We start from the raw sequence: 26,053 nt of genomic DNA on the forward strand, positions 1-26,053 counted from the left end.
CGCGTATAGCTAGAAAAATAAAAGCGATAAATAAAAATGTAACGTGGCCATAAGAAAACAGTGCCTATATAGAATCCATTTAAGTCTATCCGCGTTTTTGTGCGGTATTGAGACGCAAATTCGATTTGGTCCTATTACCGACCGCGGTCCGGTATTTACTAGCCCATTTCTAGTAGATCTAAAGAAAACGTTGTATGGCAAAGTGACTATACGAGTGCGAAATGTTTTCGGGAAAAAAACGTTTAAAATACGTGTTCGGAGCAACACGCGCTTATCGATTTTGGACATTGTATTTTCGTTTAACTCTTATGAAGTTATATATACACTGGTCCGGTCTACTATCTTCTACGTTCACCACTTAAATTAGACGCGTTTTCCAATTCTATATTCTTCGGTTTTCTTCACAAAATTTGACTCGCATTATTAAGATAAAAAAAAATAATCGGGCGCTCCAGTCAAGCTGACAATTTTGATATTGTTCCACCTCTCATCCCTGTTTACAGATACTATGCAACGCCATTAACTTCATCCTCTCATCACCACTGCCTTAGCCTTAGCGTGTATCAACCGTCAAACAAATATATAATAATAATACGGTTGATATTTCATTTTATTTTTTTTGGTGTGTGTGGCCGTCATAATTGGCCAAATCGATTTTTTTTAAATAAATAAAATGCGTTTGTACATAATACCTAACCTAACCACTTTTGACAAAAGTTGTAAAGTAAGTAATTTACATACTTCTAGTATTTCGGATAATATACTAATTTATTATGCACGATTATATTATGTATTACAAAAATAAAATAAAAAACGTATACAGTATACAATATACATAAGCAATATAGTTTAGATATCGATTAGATAATCTAACATTGTTATTGCAATGTTTTGGAATATATTTTTGGGGGTTGATGGAGGGGCGGAGCGAGTAAGTCGTTCGTGACCTATTATACCTATCTGGTCTATTATAGTCTTTGAAGTTTTATACGCTGTAGGCGAATATGAAGAAAAAGTCTTCTATTTATGAGATAATAAACAAGGGTCTGACAAGTATAATCTCATTTTATTATTTGTTGCAACACACGCCCACACACACACGCGCGCGCCACAAAAGTTTGTTTGAAAGTCTCAAAATACATAATAAAAACGATAGTACAAAAAAAAATACATTTTTTCTGAAAAAAATTGTTCAAGGAAACATTAATTAAACACATGAATATCGTTGTATACACCATTTGAATAACAATTGAGACATAATAACAATAATGATTATAATAATAATATAATATTACTTGATGGTACTGTAAACACTAATAAGTTAACATCATTATAAAATCAGATCCATAGGTTGCGTTGCAAGAATATCGCATAAATGTATAATATATATATATATGTATATATATATATATATATACATGACGTATTCATTGTACGAGTCAAACATTTTCAACCATGTTGCGCAATAGTAACTTAAAGTTTTTCGGAATATTACAGCCAGAAGGATTTGTTTACGATTGTTTGTTGTTTTTTTTGTGTACATAAAACGGAGCGAAGTAAAAATAATAATAATATAAAAACGTCAAAACCGATGTAAAAAAGAAACCTACACTCGGCGGCTATTATTTTTACGACCCAAGAAAACTTTGGACCACTCCCCGGGCTAGAGAAAGAAATCTCGGAACTTTTAACAACACCTGGACACCGTCGATAATCCCGTGCACTCGCCCCACAGGACAATACCCAATGACCTTAAGGACCTAGCCATTCAAATTCACACCTGTGCGACGGTCCTTTTTTGTGTTTAAAGTCTGTACTAGGATGAAGCTTGAATATGATAACCGAAGTATGTGTATATTACGGCCGAGAAAATGCGTATAACTATTATTATTATTATTATTATTACTTTCTTGTACGTAAAAATATCGATACAGTTTTTTGGGTCCTGCAGCACCTCAGATCCAATAGATTTGCGCGTCCACATGTACATAGAAATAATGAATTATTGATTGGTCGATGCCAAAAAACCACTATAAAATTTGATAAACAGAAACATAAAACCACCGGGATAAACGGAAATGACAAATTTTTATATCAGCCGACCACCTTCCTCTTCTTCCCTGCCCGTCTTAAAAACACGCTTTATTTTACGAGGAAAATGCGCACAAAATTTATTGGTTCGCGAAAAACACATAAACCGATTTGCCCGTAAACAATTGTAATGTTGTAATGTCAAATTCTTCAGGTTATGTTATTGGCAAACTACAGTTTTTACATTAATATTTTATCAACCAGAATAATCGGATTTATCAATTGAAAACTTACGTAGGATCTTAACATCTCGTACACAATAACACAAATAAAACATATTTTACCATTTGATATTTTTGAACTCGAGATGATCGAGAATGGTACAGACGCATATAGTATAGTGATTCTGTGATGATATTTATTTTTCTGAGAATATTTTTTTAGGGTAATAAAGTTTATCCACTTATTTTTTTCTTGTTGTCATTCGTAGTTGATTGGAAAAACAGTATAAACACTTACGATACGAAATACTCGTTTATAAAAATCTCAAAGCTCGTATTTAAAAAAAAAAAATGTTAAAAATCGCAATGAAAATATTTCTTACAGAAATGACCATGAAATTTTTTTTTTAAATTAATAAGTTTTGGTATGAACTTTTGCCAGAGATTATTTTCAATTTGTATTTCAATTATCTAAAAATCAAAAATAAAAAAGTATTACTAAACTATTCGCTTTAAGCTAATATTTTTTATAAACCAAGTTGTGATTTATGCTAAATTACATAAGTTAGTAAGTTTTACTTAGAATTGCTTTTTTAATGTCATGTTACTATATATTATATAGTTATTAGATTAAAAATTATAACTTCCGCACAAGTTACTTACATGTACAAAACAAAAATGGTCTATTTCCCTAAAACGTTTATTTAGTTTTTAATGTGCAATTAAGTTTCTAAAAATAAATTCATGGTCTATTCTAAATTTTTATTCCATCACAAAGACGATTTAATATTTATTACCTTCATTAATTAATTACACATTAATACCATTGGTATACATACATACTATTTAAACCATATTATATAATAATATTATGTTTAACAAAGTCTATTTGTTATGTATTTATTTATTTATATAATTAAAAACTATCTTTAATGTCCATTAATAAACTATTCAAGTGTGTATAATACTATATTCTTTAATTTACTTTAAAATTATCGAATGTAATGTTAGATTTTTAGGTTTAAAGTGAATATTTAACAAAATTAATCCATTTAATTTGTGTACAATTATCTTTGAGGATCAGTGATTAGCAAATATATGTATATGATATGTATCAATCTACGTGGAATATAGGTCATTGGTAGAATTTTAATCAACCAAATGCATCAAGTACAAATGACACACCATAATAGTAAAAGGGACTAATCAACATATGATATATTAATTTAGATACAATGGACAGAAATATTATTCTTTCGTTTTTATCTTCTGTTAATTGTATGATACAAACATAAAATATTATGACAGCAGACTTACTAATTAAACAAGTACAAATTTAAACTACCATAAAATATAATCTAAGTAAAAAGTTTAAATATTTAATTGAATTTATAACTTTATTTTTAACCTATATCTATATATTTATGAAGATAAACTTTATTTCAAATAAGTACCTATCCCCTACCTATTGGTTTAATTATTTGTTCTAATTTCGAAACATAAAGCTAAAAATAATATTGATTACAATTTTGTTGTATAATAATTAACATTTACTATATAAAATAAATAAAAATTAAACATGACAGTCTGTGTTTAGCTTATTTAAACGATAAATTTATAGTATACCAGATACCTAACCTATATTAACAGAAGCTTGTTAATTTAGCTCTTGAGAGAGCAAATATTATGTCTTAAGATTCTCATTTATTTTTATAATGAATAATGACATTTTAAAAATATAATTCACAAAATTATATAATTTATAATTAGGTACATAAAAAAAAAAAACGTTTTCCTAATAATCTAAACTGTACATAAATTTAAAAGTTGCTTTGCTAAAATTAATAGTTTTTGTTATTAATTGTTAGAATATGAAATAATATAACCCTATATTTCTTTAAAAACAAAATTACTTATGAAAAATAACACAGCACCTAGTGAACTTACTTGATGCTTGTAATAGGTGATAAAAAGAAGTAGATGGCAACTATTTAAACTTTTATGGCGACAAGAAGGAAAGTAGAAAATGTAAAAGAAAGAAAAGAAAAAAAATCTTTTCAAAGGCTTTTATATTTTTCACCATCCTAAAAAACCACTTGTGAAAAGAGACCACAGAACTCGACCTTAATATTGCATTTCATTGTTCTATCACTAAAACCCCAATTTACCGCACAAAGTGCTCAAAACTCTTTGCATTTTTCACCCTGACTAGTAACTTTTATATTTCTTCTTGGATTCAAAAAAAGTTTTTCTAGAGTATAAATCATTAACGTTAATTTTTTTAACCTCCAAAAAAAAATTGACTTGGTTTTCATAAATATACCACAATACTAAGTAAAAACCCTTAAAAGCCCAGTAAATTATCTACAAAGATAAGATAGAATCTTGACTACCTTTTTTAAAGTTGATATGTTTATTATTAAAATTCAAGCATTTAATCTCAATAGTATTTAAAGATAACGTTAAAACTAACTTCAAAATTATTTTTTATAGAATTTATCAATAAAGCTATTAAAGATGATTATTTTTTAGGTAATAATTATTTTACACACCATATAATTTAATATATTATAATACAAATAAAATAAAAACAAATAAATTTAATAGTGATTAGAAAAAATCTATATGATATACGTACCTATAAACTATACCTAAATATTATATTATACATAAGCAACTAAATATGCTGTCTACCATAATCAAATAAATTTAAAAGCAATTACTTTTAGATAAAAAAAAATTGTAGATAAATAGCTAAAATAATTATATAAAATCTAGTTTATTATATATTTTGTAAATTCTATTAAGCTTATATTTCCAGTTATCAATTAATTTATATAATTGTGAAGGCAAAATTTTGTTTACTGCATATTGATGGTTTTGCTACATGCTGCATTTTATACGAGTAAAAAAGCGTCTAAATATTCAATGTGTTGGTGGCAAAGGTCGAGTGTAGACTTTCGAGGCAATAAAAAAAAAATCTACTCATATGGTGTGCGGCTGTGATGAGGCACTTAAAATCATAGTTAGGTCAGGTTAACATGGTGCTTAACCGAGGCAGTTTAAAAGTGTGTTTTTTGCGTTTAAAACGACAACGGTTTTGGCATATAAAATATTATTTAATAAAGATAAAATTACAAAATTACAAACAAAACATTACTGTTTTAAATAATCAATAAAATATTAACAACTTAAACAAGTTTAATAAATAATGATATATAATTATTAAACCAACAACAAAGACTTTCCTACCTTTTAACTCTAAAATAATAGATACATGCAATTTAAATTTAACAAAATTTCCAAATAAATTTAATATTTTACATTTGATTTTTTTTTTACAAAAAAAAAAAACATAAATACAATAAATAAATGCTAATAGTATATTATGTAGTACCTACATATTATAGTTTTATTGAAATCGAAAAAAAAATGTTGTAAACTTATTTAATTTTTGATCTATGTGTATTATTTCAGAAAATTGTTTAAATAACTAGGTAGTTATAACTATACACACAAAGGAAAAACTACAATTTGTAACCATAAAAAATAAGTAACTTGCCGTATAACAATTTTTGAGTAATTGGTTAATTTATTTTTTGACAACGAGAGTCGAGAAGTGTTGTTGGTAATTTATTCAAGTGCAAAAATCACGGCAAAATAGAGTGTGTTCTGAGCTATGAACATAATGATTAAACATGACTGCTTGAACAAATATTTTCATTTTATTTCTCCTGAATAATAATAATAAAAATAATAAAAAAAACCTAATAATACTTCGTGTTGTACAGTGATGTACATTTAAATTTTAAATTATTATACTAATTACATATTTTTATAAAAATATTATTATGTATTTGTATAATTAAAAATAAAAATAAACTTATTTCCTCGTGAACCACAAACCGTCTAAATATTTTATTTAAGATAGCGCTCCATTATTTCAGTGTATTATTATTAAATTATTTTACTGCCAAAACCTCAAGTTCACTGCAAATTTTATAAAATTATGTGTTTACTTTTAAAATACTAAATATTTATACCACCTAAAATGCATAAACAGATAGAAATATACGTGAAGTATCTACCTGTCTACATGGAATACTGTGTACCTACGGAATGTATTTGTTTTCCGTATTTGTATTTACACAGTTTATATCAATCGATGTTTTAATATTATGTATATTTAACTAGACGACAAACCATAAATTATTGTATAATGTGTACAATTGTACATTGTGAAAACCGATCGAAATGTTTGTAGTAATATCGTAATTTCCAGATCAGTATTATTATGATTCAATTTTACGTATGTATTACGTACATATTGTACTACCTATAACGTACATGTTTACGTGTATTTTGTTGTTAACTGTACAGTGTACACTCTTTAATTATATCATATTTATATATATAAATATAGTAAGGACAAAATGTTTAACAATATACACTCAACTAAGGTTATATAACTCAAATGTATATCAATTAAATTTATTTCAAAATATTAAAATCACTATAATATGTCTATATATTATAATCATAATCAATATTTTAACAATTATTTTACTATAGATATTATAATTTTTAAAGGTATTTAGGCAACCAGTAAGAAATAGTTTTTAATTAAAAAAATAGTATTTATCTTATCACCAAAATCTGAATTAACATATATGTCAGGAGAGGAATGGATGTGAAGTTTATTTAGAACTCATTAAATGTTTAACAACTTGACCTATATTGTTGCAAAAATAATATTGTTAACGTTAGCGATTTTTTTTTTTATGAATAGCCGTAATTGAGGTTAAATTTTATACTCGAGTCTGATGTAATTTAATGAAACACATTTATAAGTTATAACCCTTGAAGGTATAAATACAACGGAAAAATCAATTTTCTTAAATCTCTCAAGTTTCGTGCATATTGTTTTGAGTTCTCAATAAAACAACAGTTAGTTACATGTTTAAAGTTTTGGAAACACACTGACAAGTTAAAATATACGTTTTTGAAACAGTACGTACAAATTAATATGTTAATTGACCTGTAAAAGTTTAGTTTGTATATTTATTAAATTAAAAAATAAGATTTAAGATTGAAATTGCGCGCGTAAACTGAGACAATGTCACATTTGTTTTTATTTGAATATTAAATAATATGGAAATTCTAACAAGATAACGGTTGAATGCATTTCAGAGAGAGGGGGATTTTCTGACATTTACTTCATTATAATAATAATATAGGCAGTAACGTTAGGTGTTATTTCATCTTCTAAACCAATAAGACTGATAAATCAATAATAAATTATTTCAAACATAATAAACAATTTTATCATCCATTTTACAAAATACAATTTAAAAAGCTCATTTTGTCTTCGAGTCATCGATGATTTTAAAATAAAATTGTTTTTCAGTTTATTATTACATGAAAAAAATTCTACTGAACATCAATGAAACATATGTAGTTAATGATAGAGGATATTTTAAGTTGGTAATATAATATTGATTAAATATTTAATAAACCATTAAATATGATTGATTTTTTTTTTTTACTATTAATATTATTTATATAATATTGACAATATTGTACTAGAAATATTTTATATTATTATACTAAACATTTTTAATACGCATTTTAAAATATTTATATTAGATACATTATTCTATGTATTACGATAATATGTAATAAACAGATTCATATAAAGACGTAAACAAATTTTAAAAAAATGCAAGTATAATATGTAAATGTGTCATATTATACCTATATATAAATATATAATACATATAGATAATAAAAGCTAATATTATGATAAAGATATTAAGCTAACAAACTTGTAAGTTGTAGCGTATTGATTAATAAAATACAAAAAAATTCTATACCTACATTATTATATATTCTAATGTATTATCGTTGTTATAGTAAAGGTATTATTTTTGTAAGAAGTCCTATTTTCTTTAAATGATTTATTTTATCAAATCATTGTATAATAATCAAATCTATTTTCAAAAATAGTTCACTTTTAGTCCTTGGACCCTCTATGTACCAATTTCAACCATTAGATCTTTGCAAATGCTAAACCTATGCTGCATAACAAATTTATAATTACTGCAGTACAGTTTAAACATTATTATACTATTATATACATATCACTGTATAGCGAATATAGACAATCGCCGTGTGTATACAAAATAGTTTATTATACATTCAATATCAATAAAATATGGCATGGCACCGTGTAGCGTATACAATTATAATGTGCTTGGTTTTAAGTTCTAATAACAATATTACATACATGTACGTAAGCTGTAAATTAAATTAAACATTAGTCAATTAGTAGAACAATAATGAGGGGGGGGGGTGGTTCGTGCAAGTGTCATCGCGTTACTGGCACGCATCTCTGTGATGTTAAATAAGTAGATGATTCCTCTTTGTCTAGTCAGTATGATTATTCGGTGTATAATATAGTGGACAGAACACGAAAATGGAAAACGTAGGTACACACGTATTCTGCACGATTCCGCATAAAAGGAAGGTAATTTTGCGGCGTACTTTCCACGCCACTCGTTACCCGACCATCATAATCTCGAGGCCCGCGTCTTTGATCTCCAATCATGCGCTCCTGCTTTCTGTAATCATTTCATAGCATTTGTCCCGCAAACAGCCCCGGGTCAGCCGATCTTGTGCACTGCACACATGCAAACGTTTTCAATGTTCTTCAAACGCAGTGAACGGGCGTGGTGTGGCTGGGAAGCGGGTAGAAAAATCCCGAGTCCATTGTGTAGTGGCTTCGTTATCTACATTATTAAGTTTAACCGTCCGAGAATTCTGTGTTTGTGACATTTGAACACGCGTGTTCGTAAGGGATGGGTGGGCAGGGGGGAATGCACACAAAGGTGTATTTAGTAACAAACGCCAAGCCAACCAGAATGAAAATATAATAATAGTACGAAATGTAATGCCACCGTGTCATTAAACCGGGTAAAACGTAAGAATACTGTGACGAAGTGAACTCTGAACTAAAGTTAATTTCAAAATGTGATGATGTTTTTTATATTATATATCGTGTAAACGTACTTGCATCAACGGAAATTGCGAACACTGCGTTAATTACATAAAAAAATATAAAAATATGCATTTGAAAAAAATAGTGATAAGAAATTAAAACGCCGGTTGTCGGTTGACGGCGGAGGTGAACAATAAAATCGTATTAATTTAGACATCAATCGCGTAACGGTAACGAACAACAATACTTTTTCTGTAATTAAAGTTAAAAAGTTAATGAACCGAGTAAATCGTTCAATAATTCTATACTGAATTATTATATTTATGATTTATTTTAAATAATATCTTATACAACTGTTAGCTTACGACAGATAAATTGTTCAAGCTATATAAATTATATATTTTATGAGTTAATGACTTTATTTTTGTTAGTTGGTATTAAGTTTGTTTATAGTAAATTTGAGTTTTAATCATTTTGCATAATTGATCAAAAGTTTTTTTTTGTTATTATTGTGTTTAACATAATAATATATTAATCGTACCTAATAGACGAAGGAATTTTGGACAAAAATGTTTTAAAATGAAAAAAACTTTAACACAGATGAGCTCACAAATTATTTTCAATTTATCTTTTGGCAAATGACTTAATAAAGAGTTTTTATAACGTAACCAATAGAAAATGATTAATAATGTAACAGTAATATATTATATTATGATAAAATTACGTACATTTGTCAAAAATATAATAAATATAACAATATAGTAAGTAGTTAATAATAATAATATGATGTCATAACAAAGTCGTTCTTACAAGGTGTAGATATTAAAACTCTAAATCAAATGATTATATCCACGTAGTTATTTTGGGAGAAACACTGTGGATATATTAATTTACTCATTTCTTATGAGGCATCTCTAAGCTGGCTTAGCAGGTTGTTCTGGGTTTCCCCAGTCACATTGAGAACTTTAGATTATTCTCCATTAAAAAATATATTTTTTTTTTAGTCTTTAAGTGACAGGTTCATATTTTATATATATATGTTTCTTGAATAGTTTTCCAGTATAATCTAATGTTTAGAGAGGAAATATTCGATAAGATCTAAGCCGCGGCAAGGGAATGAATTTCAGGGTTCCCGATAGTCGATACTATTATCAGTGGTTTTTTTTTTTTTTTTGTGGAGACTTCGACTATATTCTTATTGCGCCGTGTCATATACATACATTTTGTATTTATGTGCAGGGAAGGGGGTTAAGATCTGCGGAAAAAATCTAACCTATCGCCTAAGGCATTTTTAGTTAGATATATTTTATAATATCCTAAAAACATAAAATAAAAACCATGAGAGGATTAGACCTCCCCACTTTAATACGCCCCCGGTGGCAGTTTTTTTCACATACAGTAGTAGTGTAGTAGTGTAGTACAGTACTATGCAGATAATTAATTCAAACGCATTAAATTAAATATGTTAAATTGGATATTCTTAACATACGTTGTTCCTCGATTTTAGATTTTGTCCTGTTAATCCCACTAATCCCAAGCATTTTGGAAAATTAAATATACATTTCAGATAAATCCTATACATAATATTTTGGATTTATATTCTATTTTAATCTTCTCTCACAAAAATATAGGTATGTTACAAAGTTATAATAATAACTCATGCACGGTAGTTTCATCAATCACGCGCTTCGATAAGCGTATCGCTCACGCGTTTATTCGGTCTGTATTAAATCAGGAATTTAACGACGAGAAAATTATGTTATATTATTATGTTGCTTTAAAGTTGTTTCAAACAAAATATATTATAACGATAAAAATAGTTTCTCATTTTCAACGCTTATCAAATCAAACCTTAAATTGTAATCACTTCCAAGATATTATATACGATTAGAAATTACCATAGATTTGGTGGAGTGGCTAGGATAACTCAAGACTCACAAACATTACGACTCTATAATAAATAAGCTTTACTGTTTTATGATAATTTATCTTCTTTATTTATAAATTGGGTTTTATTTAAATCTATTTTTAGAGTGGAAAGTTGTTATCTTAAGCCGACTCGTTATGGGTATACAAATATGTTATTTTATCAAAGGTAAAAATTAAAATGATTAAATAAACATAAGTTTTTATACTTATAAAATAATGACGTAATATATTATTATATTTTGATTATTAATAACTTCCATTGATGTGTTTAAGTTATTATTATTTAGTATAAGAGGTAATGTATAAAATACAAATATTAAAAACATAAAAAAATCAGTGAGTAAAGAAATGAAGTTTATATAAATCCGTTTCCATGTTTAACATAGTACGTTTTATTAAAAACAAAAAAAATATGATCCTTAAATTTGAATAATTCTCAGCCCGAGGACGCTAGTTATAACCGCTCTCAACGCTCTAGTAATTTTAATATTAATATTTGAAGATCAACAACAAGCGTAGTGACGATATTTTTGTATCTATGTCGCATGTGTCACACATAATGTGTGTATAATGATCTTACCAAATTCAAAACGTATTTGTAGTATTGTAGTATAGAACACCTGAATACCCGAATACTCATTCGTATTTGTTGATCTTTTCAACTGCATGCGCGTAAACTTCAGTAATTAAAATGCTTAATCATAAAGCACAGGATTAAAGATAGCGTTTCGTATTTACCATAAAATTATTTCCACCTCCGTTTCAAATGTAACATTTTTATTTTTTATTTCGTTTGAACGTAGCCTGTATAACGAATGAGATCAGAGCGGGTGTATGCCAGTGGAAATAGCACCAAATAAATTAACACCTGCCCTGGTGAGTATACAATAATAATCATAATAACAACAACATAATATTATAATAGTACGCCGCATGTATTACAAAAAGGTGTTTTTATCCGGATCACTTTACAGTTTTACACCGTATTAATTTTGACCTTTAAAACTCAGAAAATTGTATTCACATTAAATCCAAAATACAACTGCTGCAATAAATACATTAATAACGTATTTAATAAATACGTTTTAATTTTTTATTATTATTTTATAATTGCTAATACCCTCAACTACATGAGTAACACGAGTTACACATTTTGATTTCTTGAAAACAAGAAATTATTATTTTTGTATCTGACAATACGGACCAATAACTGCTTCGAATAAATTATCCGGGATGTTAAATTTATTTGAAGCTTTAGTGCAATTAGAACAACGGACAATGGTGTGCTTGGTCTTAGTGAAGTTTTCTGTAATTAATTTTAGGCATAATAGGGGTTCTGTTTTTTCCTTATGATTTCCAATGTCCACGAAAGAAATTAAAGTAGTCAACTTTTAGTCAGTTGAAAACTACCTCTTCTTTTTCGTTCAGTATACCCATAAATCAATGCAATACTTTAATATTTATATATTTGTACTTTATAATTTTACCATTGTTAGTTCTCTTCTTGAATACGGGTCCATACTCCGTAGTTGCCAAAGACCAGATACGTCTTGAACGCAACCAAAAAATATTTTTTAATTTTATTGCTTTCAAAATAATCATGTCTCTTGTACGCGAGCCGTTATGGTTTAAAAACGGTTTATAGTGTAACCCGGTAAAGCAAACTCGTGCGAACGAGATTTGGAAAGCATAATATCATTATTGTAATACAAACAAGAAGAAGGCGATTATATAAAAATGTTTTATTTTGTGAGCTCAAATCTAACAGCGTTTGTTGTGTTTACTGTGTCTTGTGTTACGCGCAAAGTAAATAAAAAACACTGAGATAGCATGTATGCAAAATAGGAGGAGTTATAATAACAAAATAATATTATAGTTATAATATATTGCATTCAATAATTCAATATTATAGTAACAGTAAATGCACATATAGGAGTTACCTTTTATTTACAAATAATTACGCGCAAGGCCATTAGTAAGATTGATTGACCATTTTCATTTTCATAATAATAGATTTATATATTATAATTTATCGACTATTGGTGCAAATAATATTTATTTTTTATATCTTATGCGTTTATGTCATATATTGGGTATAAAAAGGTGATATTAAATTAGCACTTTGTCATACACATTTTGGCGCAAATAATATATCATTGTGTTGCCCTATATTATAAATCAAGTAGTGCGTTGTCAAATAATATTAGCTGCAAATCAGCTATTAACATTTTTAATACGAAAATATATTGTATATGTATAAACTATATATGTTACAGCGAATGTCCGCAATTGGTGAGTGCTGACAGTCGCCGGTTAATGTCGTCATACACCAAAGTCGTTGGTGAATGTTGGCATATTGATTAAATTTGTACTGTTTGTAAACATTTACTAGCGAATGTCGACATTTATATAACGATATTGATGAATGTTGGTAATGCCGATATTATTTTATCTGATCTTATCTAATATTTTAGTAACTACCTATACACGATGTAATTGTAAAACAAAGCGCATCACAAAAAAATGTGGTTGTAGAAATGTTGGCATTTTATGCAGTTCAAAATGTCATGATAGTTTTTCATGTTGCAATAAACAGAACAATTTTCGCCGTTTTTTTAAAATAATAATTTTTGTACGGTAAAATAATTCGAATTATTAATACAGGTATAATTTTGTTCAATAATAATAATCATAAGTAATCAAAAGTAATTGTTAATATTTATAACTAAACATATTATTGTCTATAGTACTATACTATAATATTATGTGGGAATACGTAACCTATGTCAACATTAACCAAAACCGTGTTGTATATGTTAACATTGACCAAAATCCTAATGTAAATGTCAACATCCACTAGTACACATCTATATTATTTAAATTTTTCAATATTCACCAATTTGGTAGGTGTATGTTGACATTCACTAGGACTAGGTGATTGTCAGCACTCACCAATTGCAGACATTCACAGTAACATATACATTTTATTTTAACAAAAAAGATCTAACTAATCGTCAATCACTCAGTAATCAACTTATTAATATAATAATAATGTTCTTAGTTCTATATTATCTTAATGAATATCATACTTCATACTGGTCTTCATAGCTTATAATAATACATTTTTAGTGCGTTTTGTGTCTTTATAAGAACGAATACAACGAAATGATAATAATCATGATAATACAAAACAGTTAATGTTCAAATTAAAATATAGTATGTTGTTCGTTTAGTAAGACTAAAAAATTTAAAAAAAATTATAAGTGTCCATCTCGTAAGTACTTGAGTAATAATTGTATTAATTAGATAATTGTTAAGTATAACTTAATTGAAATTCTTGTTAACGATTACATTATCATTGATCATTTTGATTGACGTATATGGCACTATGCGAATGTGCTAATAATAAAGTATAATATTATCGCGCAGTACAAAACGGCTCAAATCAAATAATAAAGTCCTGTGTACTACGAGACTAAACGCGCAAATAAACTCAAATTGTGGTCGAATTCTCGAATTGCGTGATGCGAGTTTTTTTATTGGTCACAAACATATTGTATGCCTGATTTTCATATCATGCAATACAATTGTAAAATTTCACAACAAAATTTAACTTCGTGGCGTGTTAAAAAACTTTAAACCCGTACTCAATATTATATACATTAATATTGTTGTATGTAATATATGTTGATTATAATACCTAAGTAAAGGTATATAATTATTTAATGTATACAAGTATATTACTAATATTTAATAATATATACCTACCTATAATATACTATTGGATACATTTTAAAGGTTAGTTTATAAATTAAATTTTTTGATGAAAACGTATAAGTTTATACCTATTAATTGGCAACGAACTTCAACCGTGTTACATGGGCGCGTAACATACGCGACGTATCGTACGCGTGCGTTTTTTAGTTTACATTGATTGAGTTCATACGCGCCATACCGGCGAGGGAAAAGCGCCATCGTCGGAGTGGCGCGTATGTATTTACCCAGTGTAACCAAAACGCGCGCGTACGATACGTCGCGTATGATACACGCTCACGTGAAACGGGCCTAAGGCTTTTTACATATTATTTATCTCGGCATTATGTTTTTTATGAATTTTTCCACACATACCTATTACTTCTAGTCATTAAATGTTTTTTATCCATAATAATTGATAATATGCTTATACTATAAAATGTCATCAATATATTACTAAAATATATTATCGATATATTAAGCAAAAACCTATTTTGATAATATGTCAAAATAATTATGTTGTACGCAACTCGGAAGTACTAAGAATAAATCTCGCATGCAATTCACGTGTTATGATTTGTAATCTTTATCTGCCATGTACGATTCGGATGCGCCAACCGGTTAGAATATTACAATCTACAACGATAGCTATTAACAGGGTTTACATAGGTATACCCCATAGGTACTTATTGTACAGTGTACACTGCTGTTTTCGCAACATGACTTTTCGTTCGGTTTTCGCAGGCGAATTACAATAATAATAATAATAATAAAGGGAGACCTCATTAGACCAAACTCGCAAACTCCGGCAACCGCGGAGTTGGATTTCAAAAGCTTTTATGTGCGGGGCTCTTCATTATAAAGGAGATCTTATTAAAAGATAGCACTACAGGTTCGTCTTTTCGCTGTGACTACGTGAACTATATACACTACTACTAAACTACTCAGCCTCTACTCCCACGCTATGACTACTGCTACTATAGTACTACTAATTATAATAATAAACACGATCGCGGCGACCGCGATAACAATAATTAAATATTAATATTTTGACCTGGGTATTTATAATAATATTGTGTACCCACTTGCATTATATACGATGACGACGACGCACCACGGCGGATATTGCTCGACGACGGGCACATTAACGAAAAACACAAACGATGGTTCATTAAGCCACCGCCGTGTTATATATTGTTCAGGCGATTCAATTTCCAAAACTACGACCGCGCGTCAACAGGTCGCGAAAACCCAGCTATATATAGCTACGTTTAATTGTTTTTTATTATTACATAATATTATATAGATACCGTTTTCGACCTTTCCGCTCGACTTTGTGAATTGTATAAAGTACGCAACTCTTTCAGGAACATGCAAAACGACATTTTGTTTACATAATATTTAAATAGGTAAAACTCACTTTTATAAGCGCGTATTATGTACGGTATTTTTTCGGGTTTTCCGTGTTAGTTCGGTTATTTTATTCCGTTTTGTCGGTCAATTACGAGGGTTCATGTGGTGCCCTACCACCCGCACCCGAATTCGCGGGATTTTTCGGCTCGGAATTGTGTTCGATTAACACACGCTGCGCATACGCTAAATCCGAATAATGGAAAACAGTTTTTTTCTACTGCTGCTACTACTGATAATAACGTATACAATATTTTAATACTTGTTTTTCACATCGTACTTTTTATCTCTTCTTGTCCGTCCTTTATACACGTGTTTTGCATTATATCCACGTGTTATGCATATACAAACACAGACAGTTCCAATATATTATACGTAAACCGATGTATTATAACTACTTACTAGAGCGACCTTATCGATTCTTCTGCTAGTTTAACATTTAAGTTTTTTTTCTATCATATACATACACGTTGATTAAAATTGTGTATTATATCTATCTTAATGCGTAACGTGATTAACTAAGCATAAACATGCCCACTCCGTTTTAAATTAATTAATGATGAAAATAAATTCAAACTATGGTTTTTAATAAAACTTATAAAATAAATAATATCATTAACATATATATATAAACACCACATAATGAGATAGTTAAGTTTTTATAGTGTATTTAAGAATACAGTGTCTAGTGGAAAATTAAAATTTTTTCCAAAATAAATATGCAAGTATATGATTTTTTTTTCAAAACTTTTATCTTAGTCGAAATTTGAATGATTATACGTTTTTAAATTGTTTATGCTAAGGAAAAGTCCTTAAAATAAATCATAAACATAATTTATTTTAAATCTATACCTATTATTATCCTTAGCACATATAAAGTTCAATAACTCAGAAACTTCTTATATGAGTTATAATAGTTTATATAATAATATTTAACTTCATCAAAATGTTGCTTTTTCAAATATTTTAATATTTTTGTAATATACACCTTCAACAATACTTATTTCTAAGCTCGATGGTTTTTAATTTTCATGGTTAATTAATTAATTTCTATTAATTTCAATTTATCTATATTAATTTAACTAGTTAAAAAAAATTATCCAGCTTTTCTAGCATTATGGCACCAATAAACAATTTAATACTGAATGTATTAGGTATATAATGTTTTTAAAATACGTAATTTTAATTTTCGCCAATATTTCTCCTGATTCTCCTACTGAATATGACACTGAAATGTGTATAAAATACGTTGGCTATGGCGCTGTATTACAATTAAATCTCAACAGATGAGACTATGAGAGTATATTATTTCTGTAGTCTTCCATAGGCCGAATGAGAGAGAAATGGTATAATTATGCCTATAAATAAGATTAGTACAGCTCTAACACCGCCTGTACTCAACCCTTTCCGACGTATTTGTGTGTATAATGTATATATTATTGAATACATTTGAACGTTTCTCTCTGTCTACATTATTTATATATTAACATAATACGTACAACAGTGCATTTAGCGTGCATCTCCCATTTGGAATTAAATTCTGCGAACATAACAATATCACCAAGTTCTCATAAACATTAGTCTAACCAAAATGTACATATTATGCATCTAATCTATGTACGACAGCCTTTTATGAATATCAAATAATACACAATATTAAACAAAAATATGCATAAGACATTCGTACGTTGTACGTATGATAATATTTTTAATGAAAGACAAAATAAATACACCATACGTTGTTTTTTGTCTTATATATTATACGGTCCGATTATTATGCAAAAAACAATAATTCATAGTTTATTATTATAGTTACTATTAGTTATTTATTATTATAGTCTGTGTAGTAATACATTTAGGCGTCAATTAATATTATGAACATAGAAAATTAGAAATGAGAAAATGAAATTTGATATACTATAAAACAGTATAAAATTATAAACATCCAATACGTGTACTAATCTATGTTACGCCACTTGTCCTTAAAATGTCCATGTTTGTTTTTTTCCTAATAGAACACAACTCTAAATTTAGGGATGTTTAATTATATAAAATTCATATCTAATTTGTAAAAATGCATTAGCTTTTAAATATTATGCTCTATTGAATCACTACTCGAGTTGTTTTAAATGTCTGAACAACAAAAAACGCTGCATTGAAGATATATATATATATCATATATATACAGCGTCCCAAAAATAATTCTTTTTAAATTAACTAAAAAAACATTTTATTTTTCAAAAAATTACAAAAAAAGGATATGTACAGTTTCAGTATAACATGCGGTTTATGTATGAAAAATAATATTATTCAATTGTCCTCCACTAGTTTGTTGACAGGCCAAAGTGCAGTCGAGAAAATTAACAATAACTGCCTCTCGTTTTTCTCTGATGAGTTTCACGAGGACACTTTAACCTAACTGGGACTTTTGAGATCAACAGTTGAACCAGTTTTTCAATTTTTTTATTATTTGACGAATCGATGACACATTAGGAGCAATGTCCCGTCCGAAAACATACGAAGTCGTCGCACAGTCACCGTACCTTGCGTTAGATTGGTAAAAAGTCTTAACAACCAACACACGTATTTCAATTGACATTCGGTCCATGGTGACACTTGGAAAAATCTGATAACACGACGACAAACGGAAATAATTATAGATTAAAAAAATGATGAGGAAAATGTATATATATATATTGTGAACATAAAAACAAAACAAATGACAACTTATTTTAAAAAAAAAATCGTTCTTTTTGGGACACCCTGTATGTATATGAATTTAATATAAATTAAAATGAATTAGTAAATATACTAAGAGTGGTAGGTAGTGACTTATTAGTTATTCAGTAGCTGCTACTGAGTAGCATATTTATGGCGTAAGATTAGAAATCTCCTTATCTCCCCCTTGACCCCTCTTTTTCAACTATTTTTTTTATATTTATAGTTGGGTTTTTTCCGGTTATCATTTTATCAGTACCTAGTTAATACAATTCTGAGACGTTTGGCATCGACAATTTTAGTCATAATATTTCCTTAAACAAATCCTAAATACGCCATTGGACTTTTTGGTACCACTCGTGTACTATTCCATTGATAATGTTTTCAAACACATTTTAATAATTTTTAGGTTGTTTTTTTTTTAATTTGTCATAATTACCTACTTATGACCTTTTAAAAAACAGGCATATAAAGTAATATAATAATGTTACGTTGAAATTATAGTACTCGTTTTAATGAAGAAAAACAGTAGTTGAGTGGCAAGTTGTACCTATAATTACGTTATTTTTAACAACAAATTACACAGTCACCCACGTCCCAAAAAAATAATTTTTAAAAACCAATAAAATAAAACACATAAATATTTATAATATATATATAATATATAATATATATATTTATATTATATAAATGTTTTGTTAATTTTATTTTGAAGTTGTTAAATCACACTATAATATGATAATTTATAATATTATAAAACAACAAACTCGAATTACATTTTTTTTATTATTATTATTTTATATTTTTTACTAATAAAGAAATTTTAATATGTATGATTGCAATATCAATGTTTTGTTTTTTCTTTAAAGATGATTTATTTTAATAGCTATATACTCGTAAAATCAGTAATAATTTATTCTTTTAAGTATTACTTTGTTTTTTTTTCCTCCATTTGTTATCCGATAATTTTCAGCAGTTGGTCAGATTGCTCTCTTTTTTTTCCTTACTTTAGTAGATAATAAAGGGTAATAGGTAATTTTACAAAAAAATCTTAATGCGGTGCAGTATAATATTTTAGATTTATAAACGGAACGTGCGAAGGAAAAATGAATATCGTGTGTAATTGAAGTGACTTATATATTATATTATTTGTATACACCATAGGTATATCTCGTGGTCGGAGAAATGTAACGTTTTCACCGCTATGCCGTTTTGGGATTTTCAGGAGATCGCGCAAGCAGCAATAAATATTACTTCCGTCTGGAATATCAAATCGGATAGCGAATATAATACGATTTCTACCATCGCCACACTACACGTGTATTGTACATCGATCATAAAATTTATTTTTTGTCTTCATATTATATATGTTTCCGATACGAGTGAAAAAAAAAAGAGAAAAAGTTGTTTTCCCTTCTTTATTGTTCCTCGTGACTCGGCATACTTTTGCCACGCATGTGCATCAGGAACCGCGCGATAGATTTCGTACAACCAAAACTTTGCTTTTATACTGAACCTCCTCCGGCAGCGCGGAAAAAAATTATTTATTGATGCGATTTCTGTCTTTATATATTATATATGAAAAAAATATATTTTTTTTTTATATATATTTCACTTTTTTGTACTGTGTTTATTATTATTATTACTATTATTATTTATTTATTGTGTTATTATGATATATTTTCCGTTTTATTTTTCAGTTAATACTATCGACGGTCAGAGCTTGGAACTCTGCAAACTCGAACACGTCTTATATGGACGACGTAAGTAATTTATTTCTAATCCATAGATATATATATATGTAACACTATAAATAGATACATGCGCGCGTTTAATGCCTACGCAGTTAAGTCGTGTTAAGGTTTTAATATCCATCAAAGCATGTTATTAAAAACAATATTATATATATTTATATAGCGCCCCTGCAGTCAGTTATTTTTTTACAACGACCTTCATAATTTACTAGGCAATATATACGTATTAATATTACGGTATTTATATTTTTCTCTCGACCACAGGCACACAGAATATAATGTATTCGTAGGTTAGGTATACGCTATATATACCTACCTACCGACACATCGGATTTATTAACGAGATTTTTTTCCATTTCACTACATTAAATATTATTATCGTCACCGTAAGCTTCCATTTTTATACGTGCATATTTCATTTCACAGTCTAAACGCGCACACCTACGCTTGTATTAAATGGACAATATTATATAATATTATTACACACCTGAAGCGCATTTTGGGGTGAATTTCAAAGTCAACGGGTGGATGCGACTATAATATACATTATATACCGTATACAGTGACAGCAGTTGACAGCGGGTATATAAAGTGCGCATATACGACAACGCGTCACATTTGAAGTTTGGACTGTTCAGATGACTAAATTATAAATGGGGCACTAATCGATTCTCTCGGGCGTATTTCTGCAATATTTAATTTATGTCGCGTAGTCTCTCGAGCGTATAGGTCTGGTATATCCAAAGCGTTATACGTAACGATTTTAATTCGACATAATACTAATACAAATATATTAAAACATAATATAATAAATGAAATGTATTATTATGACGTTGTATCAATAATTTCAATAATATTATAATAGTAGGGAGGAGATAAAATTATAATATTACCTATATAATTTTGACATTTCGATGTAAACATATACAGAATGAAACGTAAATAGACAAGTGTTAAATAACTCAAACTCTTATTTTCCATTAAAAACGCATTTAATAAAATTTTAATTTTTAATTAAACTTAAAAACCATATTTTCAAATTTTCTTAAAAATCCAAAAGTCAGAATTTATATAATTGCAAAATGAAGGAATTAATAGAGGTGAATATGCTTGGTGAATTACACTCTGGTGTATAATACACAACGGATCCAAAGAGGAGGGCTGTAAATCTTTTAACTAAAATTCTAGGAATAAATTAATCAAAGGAATTATGTCATATAAATATAAAATATTCATAAAAAAAGAAAAAAATTTTATTTTAAAATATCTAAAATAATTATTGATTTTATATTTTATTATAATATTTATAGGGAGGTTTTGGGAGTCAACTTTAAAATTTCAAATGTTAACCAATACTTTTTTGCAACCATAATGTGAAGGATTTTTTTCGGAGTATTTTTTTAGCTGTATTAAAATCAAAATTCGAATGTGTAGTTTATGAGTAATAATACTTATAAGTATTTTATGTTTAGATGAGGAATGTAGAAGACCAACATTTAGCGGAGTATCCTCGTAACACTCCACTCCGCTCATTAAAACTTTATATAAGTCATAAACTACTCGTCCGAATTTCGATTTTTATGTACTTATCGAAAAACTCCAAACAAAATTATTTATCACATTAGGATAACGAAAAAAGTATAGGTTCCTATTTGAATTTATAAATATTACCGTAAAAACCCTTCATAAAATACTAGAATAAATACTAGTTATTTAGATATTTCTAAATAAAAAAACTTTTGTATTAAATATTATTTTTCTATTTATATGATAAAATCGTTATAATTTAAAAGTTGAATAACTTTATATGTTATAATATATCTGTTAAATAATATTATGCTAAATAAATATTTTTTTTTTTATAGTATGAAAACTCGTGGTCACCCTGGTCCGAGTGGTCGTCTTGTTCGAGAACGTGCGATGGTGGAGCCACTTATCAACTACGAAGGTGCAATGCAGTAGTTGGCTGTAAAGGTCACCACGTCAGATACAAAATCTGCAACATGGAGGTAATTCGATAACAGTTGTAATAGTGTACTATAGTTTTTTCTTATTAAGTTTTCGTAATAATAATTAAAATACCTATTTACGAAACAACCTTTGTTTGACAATGTTATAATTGAAAAAAACAGCGTATTTTTAGTATTTTAAAAATTTCTCAGTGGAATTATGTATTTTTAAAATAACAATTTATTACAAATACTATGATACTAGTTCATTTTATTTTGCATATTACACAGTTTTTCAAGTTTGTTAAAACATAAAGACTCGAGATTTTCTCATTACGCTATCACTATATTTACTAAATTATTAATTTAATTAATTTACTAAATTTATAAAACCAACAAAAATAAACGTAGTATTTTACTAATTATTACAAAATAATAACAATGTATTTTTACAATTTTCATTAAATAATTCACAAAAAACACCGTAATCTCTAATGAATATTAATATGATAAAATATTTAATTGATATCTGTCTAATAATTTACGATAGTTAAACCATAAATAGGTATATGACTTGAAATTACTTTCTGTCGTTTCTCATTTATTTTAATTACTAATTACGTATACATATTAGTTTATTAATAACGAATCATATACAAACTCAAAAAACTTTACTACCATGCAGGTTTCTTGTCTTTATAAAGATAATCATTAGACGAAAATACGGGAAATTACGTGAATAATACCATTAATTTTCAACAATGTTCTAATACCACATAATCATCGTCTAAATGATTTAATTCCAAGTATGACTTTTCCAGGTCGTCTTCATTCATTACGCGTTTGGCTCGTTGTAATTTTGGCATCCATTTCCCTCGCTATGTGCACAAATATGTTTTGTACGTAATTTCTTATATACAACCCTCGGCGTTTGTACTTCACGATATTAATTTCAAAAGGTAATCAGGAGCATGGTGGATCATTCCTTGTTATTGGAATCTAATCATTATAGTTTTAATCTTCAGGCCCCGCAAGTATTGCGAAACTAAACTATGACTTTTCTGTAGTAAATTATACTTGTTAGTACAAACATAGACAGTTGAGCCGATATTATGATGCCACCATACTGGAGATATGATAACTTAATATTTTAACTTGAGTTTTCTTCTACAAACTATTAGACAAATTATAATATTGTTCGAACAATATTATCCATTTTGAGACTATTTAAAGATTCGTACGTATGGTTAACGATATCAAATCAATATTATCATATAATAAAAAAAAAATTCTTAACATTTGTATAAGCTATTTTTTTTTAAATTTCTTATCAATCCTATCACTAGTCTACAATAGTGCATATTATAAAAAATTAGCATGTGGTCGAATATTTTAATATTTAATAAATGTTTTATGGTTTGATCTAAAGATTAATATTATTTTAGACAGCATTTGGCAAATTGGTTTCGGTACCTGATTTAAAAAAAATAATTTGTTCTTTGTTTTGGAGCCAATAATATATAGGTAGTATAAATAAAAACATACCATGACAATATTATGATTTTAGTACAAACAAGGCTTACAACAATCATTTTTGAAATTATTATTTATTATATTATTTTACAGATGAATTATTGCTGTATCATTGATAATATATGTGTCTAGACTGTATAGAGCCTGATACACTTCAATTTACCGGATTTATTCATTTTTAATGACAATGATCGAGTAATAAATCGGCTTTTATTTCTTTTCGTTACTTATAAAAATTGTCTCGATTTACAATTGAACGCAGTAGTTATACATTCATCACATAAAACACCACTTTAGATGGTTTTTTTTCTTGTAATCATTTGACATTTTTTTTATGTTTATCTACATTTATATTTTGTATTTGTATTGAATAGCCATCGCCATTTTTTAGACCAATAGCGCGAGTTTTATAAATTGTGTATAAAGTGTGTAAATATTATATATATTATTTGGGGTGATTTAACGATTTAAAAAGGAAAAACTAGCATTAATAAGAAACTTGTCTGGTTTATAATACAACATTTTGTTTTACTGGTGTAAAATAAAGATTTTGTTGTTACTTTACTCACGAATTTTGATAAATTATTGATAAAAGTTTGCGTTTAAAGTACGGCTTAAGTCATCATCGTCTTGAGTTTGTATATACAAATAATTCATTAGAACAGTCGTGTAGAGTTTACTAGAATTGTTTTAATGTGTACCTTATATTAAACCTTTATTAATCTCAACATGTATAGCCGTATAGGCACCTAAAGCCAATTTAATTCAAATTTCAACTTTACGTCTTTGTAGTTCTAACTTATTTTTAATTCTAGAATTAATTGTTGTATCATAACTTACTATATCTCATTTCAAATATTTTTACATAAATATATAGGACATATCATACATTATTACAAATAAAAAATATTTTTTCATACAGATACAATTAATATTAATTTACCAGTCGTAATATTAAATTTATATAATTTCGCATAACAACCTAGGTAACTGAATTTAATATGTTTTAACGTGTTGGATATTATTTGACGATAATACATAACTTATGCATAATAATATTAATAATACTCGATTATTTTAATGGTTTATGACAATACCGTAGTATACTAACTGTACCGTAGCTGCTAGTTATAATTTTGATAATTTTGTATTATAACTTAAATTTTATTAATACTTAAATATGTGTAACAAAAAAAAAACTAGAAAACAACCTATTTTTGGTAAGGTTATTGACACTTATTGACTTGTATAAACTAATTTCGTTTTACACATTATAAAGAAAGTTGTAAACGAACCAACTTTTCTAAGCTTTGTTTTTAACACCGTGATTTATGCGCATGAGAACTTCCTCGTTCGGAGATTGAAACAACCCGCTGAAGTGTAGTAGTGTGTAGGTACTTTGTAACATACTATATAATATATATCCTATATAGTATACTTTTATACACACGTTCACTTTATTTTAATATATATTCTATTATTCCAAATGTTTTTCCTTTGTACATACAAATTGTTTTTTAAATATCGATTAAGATGGAAAAAATATTTTATACTATATATCACATACTCGTATTATAATACTTGAGTTTCGTACACCATTACGGTAGTCATAAATTTCGTAGCACCAGTGGAAAACGTCTGGAAACAAACGTAACAACAACGAAAACAACCGTGATCGAATACGATTTTAAAATGAACTCGATTCTTAGTCGAAAGAATGTGCTACTTTTTGGATGTTTTTAACCTATTGCCAAACGT

At 27.7% G+C, this 26,053-nt stretch overlaps 1 protein-coding gene across 6 annotated transcripts in view; it reads left to right on the top strand.

The window, feature by feature from the left end:
- Positions 1-26,053, top strand: part of LOC132928852 (ADAMTS-like protein 1) — a 177,266-nt gene that overhangs the window by 60,350 nt on the left and 90,863 nt on the right. For all 6 annotated transcript variants that reach the window (XR_009662066.1, XM_060993798.1, XM_060993769.1 and 3 more), the window contains exons 3-4: positions 20,760-20,822; positions 22,679-22,822. Coding sequence is in view for 5 of the 6 variants with exons in the window: in XM_060993798.1 (XP_060849781.1) it covers positions 20,760-20,822; positions 22,679-22,822 (207 nt within the window). In the remaining variant the exon portion in view is untranslated. The remainder of the gene's footprint in view (positions 1-20,759; positions 20,823-22,678; positions 22,823-26,053) is intronic.

The sequence above is a fragment of the Rhopalosiphum padi genome, chromosome 1 (genome assembly GCF_020882245.1).
Source record: "Rhopalosiphum padi isolate XX-2018 chromosome 1, ASM2088224v1, whole genome shotgun sequence".
Classification (NCBI taxonomy): Eukaryota; Metazoa; Arthropoda; class Insecta; order Hemiptera; family Aphididae; genus Rhopalosiphum; species Rhopalosiphum padi.